We start from the raw sequence: 16,778 nt of genomic DNA, 5'->3' as shown, positions 1-16,778 counted from the left end.
TTAGACTTAACAGACAATATATAGAGAGTATTTCACCCATCATTGAGTGAATCACCTTCTTCTCAGTAGCACATAAATCTTTCTCTAAAATACACTATATGTTATGCCACAAAGCAACTCTCAGCAAATACAAAAAAATAGAGATACTATCCTGCATTCTATGAGATCATAATGGAATGAAACTAGAAATCAATGATAAAATAAAAAATAGAAGCTACTCCAACACCCGGAGACTAAATAATATGCTATTGAAGGAACAATAGACAGCAGAAGACATCAGGGAGGAGATAAAAACATTCTTAGAGATAAATGAGAACACCGATAAAACATAAGAAAATCTCTGGGACACTATGAAGGCAGTGCTAAGAGAAAAGTTCATTGCATTGAGCTCATTCATTAAAAGAGTAAAAAGTCAACAAATAAATTACCTAACATTGTATCTAAAGCCCTAGAAAAAGAAGAACAAATCAACACTAAAAGTAGTAGAATACAGGAAATAATTAAAATCAGAGCTGAAATCAATGGAATTGAAACAAAAGAAACAATTGAAAAAATTGACAAAACAAAAAATTGATTCTTTGAAAAAATAAATAAAATTGATAAACCCTAGCTACTCTAATAAAGAGAAGGATAGAAAAAACTCAAATTATTAAAATTTGTGATGAAAAAGGAAATATTACAATGACACTATTGAAACACAGAAGATAATTAGAAACTATTTTGAAAATTTATACTCCAATAAAATAGAAAATATTGAAGACATCAACAAACTTTTAGAGACATATGCTTTCCACAAACTGAATCAGGAGGACACACATAATATAAACAGATCAATTTCAAGAAATGAAATAGAAGACACCATCAAAAGCCTACCAACCAAGAAAAGTCCAGGACCAGATGGATTCTCAGCAGAGTTCTACAAGACCTTCAAAGAAGAATTAACATCAATACTCCTCAAATCATTCCATGAAATAGAAAAGGGAGGAACTCTTCCAAACTTGTTCTATGAGGCTAGTTATCACACTGATACCAAAACCAGAAAAAGACATATCAAGGAAAGAAAACTTCAGACCAATATCCCTGATGAGCATAGATGCAAAAATTCTCATTAAAATTCTGACAAATCACATACAAAAACATATTAAAAAGATAGTGCACCACAATTAAGTGGAGTTCATCTCAAGGATGCAAGGTTGGTTCAACATATAGAAATCAACAAACATAATACTTAATATCAATAGATGTAAAGACAAGAATCATATGATTATCTCAATAGATGCAGAGAAAACATTTGACAAAATGTAGCACCTCTTCATGTTCAAAACACTAGAAAAACTAGGGATAGTAGGAACATACCTCAACATTGTGCTAAGTCCAAGGCCAACATCATTCTAAATGAAGACAATTGAAAACATTCCCTCTAAAAACTGGAACAAGACAGGGATGCCCTCTTTCACCACTTCTATTTAACATGGTCCTTAAAAATCTAGCCAGAACAATCAGACAGAAGAAAGAAATTAAAAGTATGCAAATAGCTAAAGAAGAAGTCAAACTATCACTATTTGCTGATGACATGATTCTATATTTAGAAGATTCAAAAAAATTCCACCAAAAAACTTCTAAAACTAATAAATAAATTCAGCAAAGTAGCAGGATATAAAATCAATACCCATAAATCAAATGTATTTCTATACACAAGCAATGAATCCACTGCAAGAGAAATTAGGAAAACTACTCCATTCACAATACCCTCAAAAACTAAATAAATAAAATACTTGGGAATCAATCTAACAAAAGAGGTGAAAGACCTCTACAATGAAAACTACAGGACACTAAAGAAAGAAATTGAAAAAGACCTTAGAAGACTGAAAGACCTCCCATGCTCTTGGATAGGCAGAATTAATATTGTCAAAGTGGCCATACTACCAAAACTGCTATACAGATTTAATGCAAATCCTATTAAAATCCCAATTACATTCTTCATAGAACTAGAAAAAGCAATCATGAAATTCATTTGGAAAAATAAGAGACCCAGAATAGCCAAAGCAATCTTTAGCAAGAAGAGTGAAGCAAGAGGCATCTCAATACCAGAACTTAAACTACACTATAGAGCAATAGTAACAAAAATGGCATGGTATTGGCACAAAAATAGACATGTAGACAAATAGTACAAAATAGAAGACACTGAGACAAACTGATATAAATATGGTTATCTTATTACTAGACAAAGGCACCAAAAACATACATTGGAGAAAAGATAGCTATTCAACAAATAGTGCTGGGAAAACTGGAACTCTATATGCAGCAAAATGATATTAAACCTCTATCTCTCACCCTGCACAAAAAACCAACTCAAAGTGGATCAAAGACTTAGGCACTAGGACAGAGACCCTGTGCCTAAAAGAAGAAAGAGTAGGCCCAAATCTTCATCATGTCAGCTTAGGACCTGACTTCCTTAACAAGACTCCTAAAGCAAAAGAAGAAAAAATAAGAATCAATAAATGGGATAGATTAAAACCAAAAAGTTTCTTTTCAGCAAAGGAAACAATCAATAATGTGAATAGAAAGCCTACAGAATGGGAAAAACTCTTTACCACACACACCTCAGACAAAGCACTAATCCCCAAGATATATAAAGAACTCAAAAATATTAGCACCGAAAAACCAAATAACCCAATCAATAAATGGGCTAAGGAACTGAACAGACACTTCACAGAATAAGAAATACAATCAATCAACAAACATATGGATAAATGTTCATCATCTCTGGGGCTGGGGTTGTGGCTCAGTGGCACAGTGCTTGCCTAGCATGTGTGAGGCACTGGGTTCAATTCTCAGCATCACATATAAATAAATAAAATAAAGGTCCATGGACAACTAAACAATATTTTAAAAAATGTTCATCATCTTTATCAATTAGAGAAATGCAAATCAACACTACTCTAAGGTTTAACTCACTCCAATCAGAATGGCAATTATCAAGAAAACAAGGAATAATAAGTGTTGGTGAGGATGTGCTCAGTGATTGAGCACCCCTAGGTTCAATCCCTGTAACCAATAATAAATGTTGGTGAGGATGTATATCAAAAGGTACACTCATACATTCCTGGTGGGACTGCAAATTTATGCAACCACTTTGGAAAGCAGAATGAAAATTCCTCAGAAAACTTGGAATGGAACTACCATTTGACCCAGCTATCCCACTCCTTGGTTTAAAATCAGCATACTATAGTGATGCAGCCATATTGATGTTTATAGCAGCTCAATTCACAATAGCTAAACTATGGAACCGGCCTAGTTGTCCTTCAACATATGAATGGATAAAGAAAATGTGGCACTTATACATAATGGAATATTACTTAGCTTTAAAGAAAAATGAAATTATGGCATTTGCAAGTAAATGAATGGAACTAGAGAACCTCATGCTATGTGAAATAAGCCAATCCCAAAAAGCCAAAGGCCAAATGTTTTCTTTGATAAGCAGATGCTGATCCATTGTGAGAGGGGGAGATAGGGAAGAATCAAGGAACTTTGCATTGTGCAGAGTGAGTGAGAGGAAGGGTGGGGTTGCGGGGATGGGAAGAACAATAGAATGAGACAGATATTATTACCCTATACATGTATGATTACACTATTGGTGTGACTCTGCACCATGCACAGAGGAATGAGAAATTGTATTCCATTTGTGTACAATGTGTCAAAATGCATACTACTGTAATGTATAACCAATTAGAACAAATTTTAAAAAATAAAAGGGAGAGCAGCAGAATAGAAGAAGGGATCAGGGGAGGGAGGAAATGGAAAGGGGAGGTACTGAGGAATGAAATTGTTCAAATTATACTGTTTTATTGTGTGCACATATAAATATATTAGAACAAATCCCACTGTTATGTATAATTATAATGTGCCAATAAAAAGGAAAAAATGATGATGATTATTATTATAATAAAATAATAATTCATGAGTTGAAAACTTAGAACACCACAAAGATTGAAAGTACAATGATAACCAGGCATGGTGGTGCATTCCTGTGATTACAGCAGCTTGGGAGACTAAGGAGGAGATCCTCATCTCAGGTTCAGGGCCAGCCTTAGCAAATGAGTGAAGCTTAAGAAACTTAGTGAGACCATGTCTCAAATTAAAAATGTAAAAAGGGATGGGGATGTGACTCAGTTGCAAAAAGCACCAGTGTTCAATCCCTGGTACCAAAAAAAAAAAAGTACAATGATAGTTACTCATCATTTTTTATTCTAAGTATCACTTTGGCCATCTAACACAGCTTTTGATAAATTGTGTTTTTAGTTCAAGAAAGTAGGCAATTTCTGTTTCTACTTCTTCATTAATCTAAGAATTATTCATTTGTTTGTTTTTGTTATTTTGGTAGCAGGAATTTAACCCAGAGCCACATCTCCACCCTTTATATTTTTTGTTTTTAGACAGGGTCTTACTGAGTTGCTTGGGGCCTCACTGGGTTGCTGAACCTGGCTTTTGGATTGGCCATCCGCCTGCCTCAGCCTCCTGAATTGCTGAGATTACAGGCATACACCAATACTAGCCTGGTGCTAAGAATTATTTAGAGTTAACATATTCCAAGATATATGTTTAATTATTTTGATTATATTTTTATTTTTCATTTATCACATTGCATTTGGTGAACTTGTTTGAACCAGCTAAAATTTCCTTTATAAAATAGTACAACGCAATTCATTAATATATAAAAGATCTTGTTTCTTATACTTGACCAAAAACCAATATGATTTGGGCTTAATTCATAATTATTTGATTATTAACAAGATTAAACAAGTTTTAGATGCAAAAAAAATATTTTGAATATGTAGGATTAAATATATCATTAAGATGAAAAAAAAAAGAGGTGAGGCCTAGTGGAAGATGATTAGATCTTTAAGAAGGATTAATGCTTTTCTCTTAGGGGCGTGTTTTACTCTTAAAGGAAGTTCCACAAAAGAGGGTTGTTACAAGGGAGCCAGGAACTTCCCCTGAATCCCTATTGCTTCCTTGCTTGTATACATGCTCCTTTCATATATTGCCCATTCCCTCTCCACTTCTTTGCCATGTTATGATGCAGCCAGGGGGCCCTTGCCTGGACCCTCTCACCATGAGAATATGGAGCCAAATAAATCTCTTTTCTTAATAAAGTACACAGCCTTGGGAATTTTGTCATAGCAAAAGAAGATGGACTAAGACACCAAGGTACATGTATAACAGAAGTTCAGTCATATCACCTTTTTTCTCTTAAAAAAAAGAACCTTAGAGTTCTAAGGTTCTAACCTTTTTCTAAGGTTTTTTTTTAAAAATGTTTTTCCCAAAATATATTAGTCAAAAAAATAAACATCTATATAGTCAAGAAAAATTAATTTATTCTATAGCATTCTTTAGAATTACTCAGCAAATGATCCATTATACAATTATAATTTCAATAGACATTTTTCAAGTACAGTTTACATATAGAAACTAAAAAAAAATGATCCTTTGAAATACCATTATATAATAACATTGTATTATTTAGGTCTCTATTACAGCTCACCTTGGATTGGGATGGGAGATATTTGAATTGAGACTTGCTGCCATCAAATTAGTGCTAGTTAGATTGATGGGTGGCATTATCATACACCCTCCAGCATGTGGATCTTCTTTCATACCACTGGAGTTAGTGCTGGGATTGACGGGGTTTGATGGCTCATTGATTATAGGTTTTGTATCTTGAGACACAGTGTGAGAATTTTCAGTTGCATCCTGTTGACCATGTCCACCTTCATACTCCATCTTTTTCAGTTCTGCAATATCTCCTTTTCCTCCTTTAACTTTAATAACTCTGACCTTGATCTCCTTGGGCTTTTTCTCTTTTTCTACTTCCTGAAATAGACACATCCAAAATCTGAGTCATGAGAATTTTTTTTTCCATTAGAGGGATAACTATAAATCAATTATGCTGACTGAAATGAAAAGCAAAGTTCTTACCTTTCCCAAAACTGAAGTACTTAGGAACGTATTGCCATAAATTGCTTTTTTTTCATCTTTCACAAGTTCATTTTCTTTAGAATGCTCTTTGGGTTTTATGAATGAATTGACTTTTGCTTCTTGTAATAATTTAGCTCTCAGTTCTGGCAAGAATCTGATAAAACAAGCAATATCAACAACAATCGTTTTAAAGTTTATGTTGATATTTTATCTTTCAATAATCATTTAGCCAATTATTTCACATTTCAAGTATAGCATAAACAACGCTACATGATTAAAATGGGTGCTAAGAACTGCTTTGGGAGGCTAACACAGGAGGATCATGAGTTGAAAGTCAGCCCCAGCAACTTAACGAGGCCCTAATCAACTTAATGAGACCTTGTCTCTAAATAAAATATTTTATTAAAAAAGGGCAGGGGACTAGGGTTGTAGCTCAGTGGTAGAGTATTTGCCTAGCAGGTTGCGAGGCACAGGGTTCGATTCTTAGCACCACATAAAAATAAATAAATAAAATAAAGGTATTGTGTCTATCTATAACTGAAAAATAAATAAATAAATAAATAAATAAAGGGCTTGGGATGTGACTCAGTGATTGAGTACCCCTGGGTTCAATCCCTGGTACCAAAATAAATAAATAAATAAATAAAGCACTCAAAGAGATGGCTCAATATTCACCTCTGAAATTTGCTCCCTGGGGGATGGGGATGTGGCTCAGTGGTAGGACACTTACCTAGCATGTGTGAGGCCCTAGGTTCAATCTCCAGCCAACACAAAAAGTAAAAATTTAAAACTTTGCTAGCCAGGCATTGTGACACATGCCTATAATCCCAGCTACTCCAGAGGCTGAGACAGGAAAATCACAAATTCAACGCCAGCCTGGGTAACATAGCGAGATCCTGTCTCAAAAGAACAAAAATGACTGGGAATATAACTCAGTAAAAGAGTGCCCCTGGGTTCAATCCCCAGCACTAAATATATATGTTGGATGCAGAGCAGGCTGAACTGTGTTGTCTGCAGGGCAGGCTGAGCAGATGTTGGCTGCAAGATAGCCCACACACTCAAACCCCCCTCTATCTGGTCCTTTATCACCTGTTTGCCTCAAGTCTGAACATTCAACCCTGCTTAAGGCTGAACACTTAACCCCCCCCTTGGGCCAACAAGGCAGCTTGCAGACCCAGAGGCCCCATTAGATTTGGGCTATAAAATCTCCCTCCTTCCAGGCCCCCCTCTCTCTTGCTCTTTCTCTCTTGCTCCCTCTCTCTTGCCCTTTCTCTCTTGCTCTCTCTCTCTTGTTCTTTATATTTCTTACGCGCGCTCTCTGTCTCTCTCTTGCTCTTGCTCTCTCCCTGTTCATCTCTTCTCTTTTCTCTCTCTTTCTTTCCTTCTTTCTTTTCTCTTTGTTGCACTGCTGCAATAAAGATCTCTTGGTCACTCCGAGTGTTGTGGTCACTTTCCTTTCAATATATACATATGCACATATATATATGTATACACACACACACACACACACACATAATTTCTTTGCTATTGGAATCTACTATGTAAAATTTTTACCAAACAGGTGATTTAGATTCCTTTTGTAATACAAACTATATTCAATAAATTAAAGTTTTATTAATAAAATTTTTAAAATTAATTTTTCATTTATCAAAAGTAAAGTTTTGATAAATATCTATTCTTTTCAAGGTCAATTCAGGCCACTTTGTGGTTTTTGTGGTTCCTTAAAGTAACAGGACTTAAAAGATGAACTACCTAGTTTCTGAAATATTACTCTGGAGAAATATTTTCAGTACAAAGTGTTACATAATACATCAAAAATGAAGGATGATTGTTTTGGTTTTAGTTTGACTTTCTTTCTTTTGAGAAGTTATTTATTTTTTAATGGAAAATTTATTTCTATGGTTCAAAATTCCAAAATTGATATTCCAAAAGCCACTACTGCCATTGGTTTTGGAAAGTTTTGAAATACTAGTCCATAATGAATTCTTCCCTAGTCCAGTCCACTCTTGTCAGCTGGGCGTTGCATATGTCTAATAACAGGTAGTATGAGGAGATGTAAAAAAATCTCCTATTGGGGCTGGGGTTGTGGCTCAGTAGTAGAGTGCTTGCCTTGCATGCATGAGGCACTGGGTTTGATCCTTAGCACCACATAAATGTAAAAATAAAAATATTATGTCCACCTAAAACTAATATATATATATAATCTCCTGTATGTGCAAATCTCCAGTGTGTGCCAGGTGCAGTTCAATCCTCAGTACCAAAAAGAAAAAGAAAAAAAAAATCTCCAGTGTGATTATTTTGACTAAATTAGAAAATGTCACACTTCTGTTAAAATTCCTTGCACAGATGGGCGCAGTGGCGCATGCCTGTAAGCCCAGTGGCTTGGGAGGCTGAGGCAGGAGGATCACCAATTCAAAGCCAGCCTCAGCAACTTAATGAGACCCTAAGCAACTCAGTGAGACCCTGTCTCTAAATCAAATATTAAAAAGGGCTAGGGATGTGCTTAGTAGTTAAGCACCCCTGGGGGTTCAATCTCTGGTACTTAAAAAACAAACAATAAAACCTCCCTTGCACTGAAGAAGGTCCACAAAGGAAAGAGGCATCTCGTATCAAAGGAAAAAGTCTTACCCAAACATTTTCTGAGAGTTCCATAATTTGAACTCAAGTTGCTTTCACCCTGTAATAGTAAAATCCTAATAGCTAAACACCCAGTAGATATCAACTTAATCTATATGGAATTTATATGAAGCAACTTTCTTATGTAATGATTGGTACTTTTTACCAATGGCATGTTCACTAATAAATTTTATTTTTTGTTTTAGAGTAAAATTCTTGAAATGCTTGAAGTTCTAGTTACTCTCAAGGATTCTCTTTTCTTTGCCTTTTTTCTATTTAGTGGCAGTTCTCAGACTTTTTCATCCCTGATCTTAACTCCATCACATTTAAATTGCTGTCCACCTTTCTGAATTCATGTCCACAGGCAAACTGAGTGATTCTGCAATTAATAAGAAACCTTTCTTGTTTCTTTCAAAACCGAAATACAAAATAATGATTTTTAGAAATAAGGCTGAAGAATGAATCTTAATTGTCCATGTAAGACACAGAAGGTCTAAAGAATTATGGCCCCTATCTTTGGGGAACTTCAAATTTAGTGGGTAGGATCAGAAAGCAAGCCTCACGGCAGAGAATAAGGAAATAAAAAATAATTTGGGAAGTGCTAATTAAAGTATAAAGATCAAAGATGCTATCAAAAGAGGAATAACCAATTATTTTATGAGAGGCCCAAATGGGAGCTAAAATGTATTGATTGTCTATTTAATGTTATTTCTGCCCTCTGATGACTCTGAAATTGTAGAATGGAAAACATATCACACTGCCTAGAATATTGTAAATGTGTTATGATGTCAGCTGTCATTAATTTTATTTAAATTTTCATCCATGATACCTGTAGGTCTATCATATAGTCTGTACCTGCAACAATAACTCATTACACTTTTGTTAAGTTATTTCATAACATTAACCTATCCAGCAATTCTCCTGCTAGTAAAATTTCCTAAAGTATCCAAAACATTATTATCCAAAGTACAGGTATGAAGTCATGAATTGGTGTGAATATACTGTGTATACAACCAGAGATATGAAAAATTGTACTCTATAGTGTAATAAGAATTGTAATGCATTCCGCTGTCATATATAAATTTTTAAAAAATACTTAAAAGACCACATTCACTCAAATGCTTACTTTTCAATAAATCCATCTCTAGTAAAATACTCATGATGCAAAAGATCAGTAGAGGATATCCTCTCAGCAGGATCAATTTGTAAACAAGCCTAGAAAATAAAAAATATTTTCATAATCAGTGAGTTCTAACAGGGCAAAAATTAAATTTATTTGACAAATGATTCTTAGAAATAGTCAATTACCCAGAGATGAGAGAGAAAAGATGAAATTAAAGCTCAGGAATTTCTGAGGGTATGTTCTGATCATTTATTTCCCTAAGAAATTTTTACTTGCAAAGCAATATTACAGGTTAAATATTCAATGATTCTAGCCAAAGCAAAGCTCAGTGTGTTTCTGTGATGAACAGAAATTATTTAGCTCGTTTTGGTCCTCTTATCAGTGTTGTGTGGTAGAAAGTTCATGAGAAATCATTTGCATTTGACAGATCTGGAAACATGATTAGTGATATGCTAAACTGGATAATTTTTTCTGTATATATGATACAGGGGATCAAACCTAGAGACTCACATGTGCTAGGCAAGTGCTCTACCACTAAGCTATATCTCCAGCCCTAAAGTAATATTTTAAAATAGTATTATAATTTATGCAAATTTCTCAGATATACATTATTAATCTTAACATACATGAACTATATCTGCCAGCAATCCATTAAGTTTTGGATATTTTTTCCTTGAGCTTTGGGGGTGTTGAACTTCAGGAAGGACTACCCCAGCAAAAATAGGACTCCTAGTAAAGATATTCTGCAAGTGAGGTGTCAAACTGCCTGAAAAGAGAAATACATACTTATAAGAAAACATAGAAATTATCTACAATCAAAATAATCAAATTGTCATGTGATCTCCACTAAATTACTAAAAATCGAGACAAGAAAGAGTAACAGTTTTTTAAATTTTTCAAAGTTGAACAAGAAACTATCTGAATGTCAAAAAATTGAGGTTTCACTAGTAAACTGTTAATAACACACAGGTAGCATAATATGGAACATCACGTTTGTTTTCTTTTCCCAAACTGTAAGACATGTACTATTACCCCAAAAAGCATTTTTAAACTTTTACATATTTCCTTATTGGTATCTAAATAGTTGAACTACAAGTTCATCAGCAAAACAGATTATAGCCTTACTCAAAACAGCTAAAACATTAAAAATTATTTTAAAATCAAAATATTACATAAGATGAAACAAGACTACAGACTAGTAGTAGAGTGGAAAGAACTATAAATAAGAGTGGAGAGAACTAAGGCTAGCATCAGTTTTGCTATAACTAGTTCTGTGACTGAGCAAATCTCTTTTTTTTATGGCTGAATTTATCTGTAAAATTACGGGATTAATCTAATTTTCTCTAAGATTCCTTCTTTTTTTTTTTTAAATACTTATTTATTTATTTTTAGTTTTCGGCGGACACAACATCTTTGTTTTATGTGGTGCTGAGGATCGAACCCGGGCCGTACGCATGCCAGGCAAGCACGCTACAGCTTGAGCCACATCCCCAGCCCTCTAAGATTCCTTCTAACATTAATCTCCTAACCAGAACTTTAAAGAAGACACAAAAGAAGTTGATGTTTTAAGGCTCTGAACAGTATCTTAAGTCAATATTTATCTAGATTTCATTGTTTTCATAATTGTTCCCAGTTCCTTCTTCATAATCCTGTAATTATGTTTATGTATATCTTTCCTACCACACAAAGCATTCCTTAAGCTCTTCATTCAGAAATATTAAAAACAAATTGTTGAAATACCCTGTGCAAGGCTAACCACCAAAATATTTGAGTAGTTAAAGCAGATCATCAAATAGTTAAAACTCTCATCAAATATATTTCTTTAATTTTTGTTTGTCATCAAATATATTCTTTTTCTGAGTGTTGTACTAGGGATGGAATCCAGGGCCTCATGTATGATAGACAAGTGTTCTAACACTGAGCTATGTCCCCAGCCCTCATCAAATATACTCTTTTTATATCTTTATTTTTATTTATTTTTATGTGGTGCTAAGGATCGAACCCAGTGCCTCACACATGCCAGGCAAGTGCTCTACCACTGAGCCACCACCCCTGCCCTCAAATATGTTCTTGAATAAGTTATTTTAACTACCCTGAGGTTTTTTCTTTTGTTTTAGTTTGGTTGAAGAGAATGGTTTATAAATAAATAATTGGTGTTTCTATTTCCAAATGCTTTAAAAAAATTTGACTCAATTCTATTGTTCAAAAGTTCTTATTTTAAAAGTACAAATATTTGTAGAAGGCAAAAATTAACAACAACTTTTAGACAGTCTGAAATATATTCCTTTTGTACTGTTTTTCTTAGCACCAACCATCAACATATGGCTTAGCTATTTGCATCCTGGAAAAGAAAATATTATTTGTAAAAACAGAAAATTTTCTACCTTCTCTATCAGCCCCAGGCATCCATCTGCCATCATTTATCCAAACAATATGCTTCCCTGTTTTTAGGCAGAAAAACTAACTTTGAAAATCAAACAGAATTTATCTGGTAATATTTATTTAGGCATGTAATAGAATATTTCATTAATACCTACCTACTTTTAAAACAATTTTATGAAGTAAATCTAAGTCAGAACTGCTAGGAAGATAGGGATTTCCTGTGGCCATCTCAATGATCATACAGCCCAAAGCCCAGATATCCACTGGCCTGAAACAAACCCAAGTAAATTACTTTCTCATCAAGATTATCTATTTTTAAAATACTTTTAAAATAAGATCAAGGCCAAAGAAACAAGAATGTTAAGTGGTATCATTAAAATTTTCACTGTAGCATCATATGCCAACTTTAGTTTAAACATTAAATATTATCGCATTTTATTAATAACATTAAATAACTTGTATTTAAGTTGCACAAGAAGCCCTGAAGCAATCCAGATAAAAAGTAACTAATTCTAAAATTGTTTCATATACTTATATAAGCATATTATCATAAGTGGTTTATGAATTAGATTTGAATACTGAAGTCTCATATTTTAAAAGTAAAAATTAAAAGTCTCAAATATTTTACCCTTATTATTTTATTTATCTTAGCCCATTATGAGTCAGCCATAATCCAAATTTTTTTCCACATGATGCTTTTAAAAAGATTGTTCTTATTCATAGGACTTGTAAATAAATAAAAGATACTCAATCTCACATTTAGAAGAAATATAAATAAACACTATGATATCTATTTTTCATTGATCCAAATGACAAGTATTATAATAACTGATATGTATTTTATTTGTGAAGCTATGGGAAATGAATATTTCCTTGTACTAGTCCAGGAGAGAAAACTTATACAACTTCTTTGGAAGGAAATTAACAAAAGATAACAAATTTTAAATTGTATATACTTTTGATTACATGACTTTATTTTGAGACATTTATTCTAAGATATGTTCATCAGGGTAAATTACATGAAAATTTCACTGCAGCATTTTTTGTGGTAGAAAAAAGATTGGAAGCAGCCTAAATATTCATCAATAAGGGAATGACTAAGTAAATTTTTGCAAAACCACATAATGAAATAATATTCCTCTCTCTAATATGATGAAGTAGGTCTATCCATACCTGCCAAAATGGAATTATCTCCAAATTAAACTGGCAGGCACAAAAAAAAAAGCAAAATTCATGAAAGAAATCAAAGAAGATCAAATAAATGAAGATATATTCCAGGTTCATGGATGGGCAGACAATCTTACCAACATGTTATTTATTCCAAACTTTATATAAATATTCAATGCAACCTGAATAAAAATCTAGCAAATTAAATAATTAAACCAGTACTATGGTACACACCTGTAATCCCAGCTACTCCAGAGGCTAAGGCAGGAGAATTGTAAGTTCAAGGCCAGCCTCAGCAATTTAGTGAGACCCTCAGGAAATTAGTGAGACCCTGTCTCAAAATAAAAACAGCCAGGGGTATAGCTCCCTGGTAGAGCACTCCTGGAGCAATTCCCAGTTTCACACACCAATATAAAAAGATAATTATGTGGGGCCAGGGTTGTAGCTCAGTGGTACAACTGAGCGTTTGCCGGGCATGTGTGAGGCAATGGGTTCAATTCTCAGCACTGCATGTAAATAAATAAAAAAAAGTTCCATCAATAACTAAAAAAAAAAAATTCAATAAAAACGATAATTATGTGAGGTGATACATATGTTAATTAGCTAAATTTAGTTGTTCCACATGTATATGTACTTGGAAACATCATGTTATTGTCTATGGTAAATACATATAATTTAATCTATCAATTTAAAAAAATAATCTGTAGATTTTAACAAATTAATTGTAAAGTTTGTATGGAAAGGAAATAGACCCACCAGAACATTTTAATACAATGTTGAGAGAAAAGAATAAAGTCAGCGTCAACTCTGCTGGACTTTAAGATATACTGTAAGACCATCATACTCAGCACAACAGTTTGTGGTAATGGTTAAAAAAAAAAAAAAAAAAAAAAAAGACCAAGGTAATAGACTACAGAGCCCAGATATAGACTCGCACAGAAATATAGTCAACTGGTTTTGGTTTTGTTTGGTTGAGTTTTTTGTTTGTTTTTTGAGTTGCTGGGGATCAAACCCAGGGCCTTACATGTGCTAAACTACACTCCCAGCCTCTCAAATAGTCTTTGACAAAAGAGTAAAGGCAGTTGAATAAAGGATAGTCTTTTGAACAAGTAGTGCAAGGATAAATAGACATCCATATGAAAAGAAGAAAAGAATTTTGACTAAGATCTTGAAATTTTTCCCAAAATTAATCAAAATGGATGATACACATAATGTAAAAGGCAAAACTATAAAACCTCTAGACAAACACATAGGGAAAAAAATCTAGGCGACCCTGGATTTGGTGATAAGTTTTTAGGTATAAAGCATAGTTCACACAGTAAAACCACGGATAAATGGACTTCATTAAAATTAAAACTTCTATTCTGTGAAAGACACTGTTAAGATAATGAAAAGACAAGCCATAGGTTGGGAGAAAATATTCACAAAATTTCTATCTGATTAAGGATTTATATACAAAATATACCAACAAAACTCTTAAAACTCAACAATAAGAAAATAAACCAATTTTACAATGGGCAAAAGATATAAACACATACCTCACCAAAGAAGACATACGGATGGCAAATGAGCATATTAAAAGTTGCTCAACAGTATATACCATCAAGAAATTGAAAATTAAAACAACAGGGGCTGGGGTTATAGCTTAGTGGTTGAGCTTTGCCTAGCATGTGTGAGGCACTGGGTTCAATCCTCAACATCATATAAAAATAAAAAATAAGGGGCTGGGGTTGTGGCTCAGTGGTAGAGCGCTTGCCTAGCACATGCGAGGCCCTGGGTTTGATCCTCAGCACCACATAAAAATAAATAAATAAAGATATCGTGTCCAACTAAAAAATAAATATTTTTTTAAAAATAAATAATTAAAAAATAAAATAAAGGTATTGTGTCCTTCTACAATTAAAAACAAAAAATTAAGAAAACAGCTGGACACAGTAGTACCTACCCGTAATCCTAGTGATGCAAGAGACTAAGGTAAGGGGATCGCCAAGTTTAAGGCCAGTCTGGGCAATTTAGTGAGATTCTGTCTCAAAAAGTGAAAACAATTAAAGATGTGGTGTAAAACACCTCTGGTTTCAATCCCCAGTACCTAAATAAATAAATAAAACAATGCAATATCACTATATACCTATTAGAATGGCTAAAATCTAAAATACTGACACCTCCAACTGCTGATGAGGATGTGGACCAACAAATTCTCATTCATTGTTGGCAGGAATGCAAAATTATACAGCCTCTTTGAAGGACAGTTTGGCAACTTCTTACAAAGCTAAATATAGTCTTAGCACACAATCTAGCAATTGTACTCCTTGGTAGTTAACCAGCAAGTAAAAAGTTTAGATTCACATAACAACCTGGACATGGATATTTATAGCAACTTGCTTCATAATTGCACAGACTTGATAGGAATTGAAGTGTCCTTCAATAAGTTAATGGATAAATTGTGGTACGTGTATGCAATGAATACTATTTAGCAGCAAAAAAAAAAAAAAAAGAGAGAGAGAGAGAGAGAGAGAAATGAGCTATCAAGCCACCAAAAAAAAAAAAAAAAAAAAAAAAAATCATAGAACATTATACATGTTGCCAAGTCAATGAAGCTTGTCTAAAAACTCTACATCCTGTATAATTCCAACTATATGGCATTCTGGAAAAAGCTAAAGTAAAATGATGATAAAAAGATCAGTGGTTGCTAGTTAAAGGAGAAGGAGAAAATAATAAAAAGGTAGAGGTACAAATGGGGTGCCAGGGTGCCTGCTTGTAATCCCAACAATTTGGAAGCCTCAGAAATTCTTCTGCCTCAGGCTTCCAAATTGTTGGGATTACATTTACCCTGGCACCCCGTTTAAATCCTAATGTAAACTATGGGATTTAGGATAGTAAAATTCTATCTCAAAATAAAAAACATAATAAAAGCTAGTTGTGGTGGTCCAAGTCTGTGATCCCAGAGACTCGGAAGAAGGCCGAGGCATTAGGATCGCAAGTTCAAGCCAGTCTCAGCAACTTAGCAAGGACCTAGACAACTTAGCAAGACCCTGACTTAAAATATACAAATAATAAAAAGGGCTGTGGATATGGCTCAGTAGTTAAATACCCCTGAGTTCAGTCCCTGATACAAAAAAAAAAAAGAAAAAGAAAACATAATATAAAGGGCTGTGGGTACATACGTTCATTGGTAAAGTGCCTGTGAGTTCAGTCCCAGTAACAATAAGAAAAGGAAAAAAAAAAAAAGGTAAAATAAAACTATTCTCTATGATATTGAAGTTATGGACATGATATTATATATTTATCAAAACCCAGAAAGTTCAACACAGAAAGTTAAATCCTAATGTAAACTATGGGATTTAGTTGAGAATAATGTATCAGTATTGGCCCATTAATTGTAACAAATATACCATATAATACAAGATGTTAATAACATGGAAATGTAACCAGGCGCAGTGGAGCACACCTACAATCTCTGCAACTTTGAAAGCTGAGGCCAGAACATCACAAGTTCAAGGATAGCCTCAGC

At 33.8% G+C, this 16,778-nt stretch overlaps 1 protein-coding gene across 8 annotated transcripts in view; it reads right to left on the bottom strand.

Annotated features, from left to right (window-relative positions):
* The window catches only part of Cdkl3 (cyclin dependent kinase like 3), a 53,627-nt gene that overhangs the window by 9,924 nt on the left and 26,925 nt on the right, over positions 1-16,778 (bottom strand). For all 8 annotated transcript variants that reach the window (XM_071612073.1, XM_071612071.1, XM_071612077.1 and 5 more), the window contains 5 exons: positions 12,256-12,368; positions 10,345-10,484; positions 9,722-9,810; positions 5,980-6,133; positions 5,546-5,874 (listed from right to left, as the gene is read on the bottom strand). In XM_071612073.1, the coding sequence (XP_071468174.1) occupies positions 5,546-5,874; positions 5,980-6,133; positions 9,722-9,810; positions 10,345-10,484; positions 12,256-12,368 (825 nt within the window). The remainder of the gene's footprint in view (positions 1-5,545; positions 5,875-5,979; positions 6,134-9,721; positions 9,811-10,344; positions 10,485-12,255; positions 12,369-16,778) is intronic.

This window comes from Marmota flaviventris, chromosome 5 (genome assembly GCF_047511675.1).
Source record: "Marmota flaviventris isolate mMarFla1 chromosome 5, mMarFla1.hap1, whole genome shotgun sequence".
In the NCBI taxonomy this organism is placed as follows: Eukaryota; Metazoa; Chordata; class Mammalia; order Rodentia; family Sciuridae; genus Marmota; species Marmota flaviventris.
The sequence above is the reverse complement of the archived record's forward strand: the minus strand, read 5'-3'. Positions and strand labels throughout refer to the sequence as shown.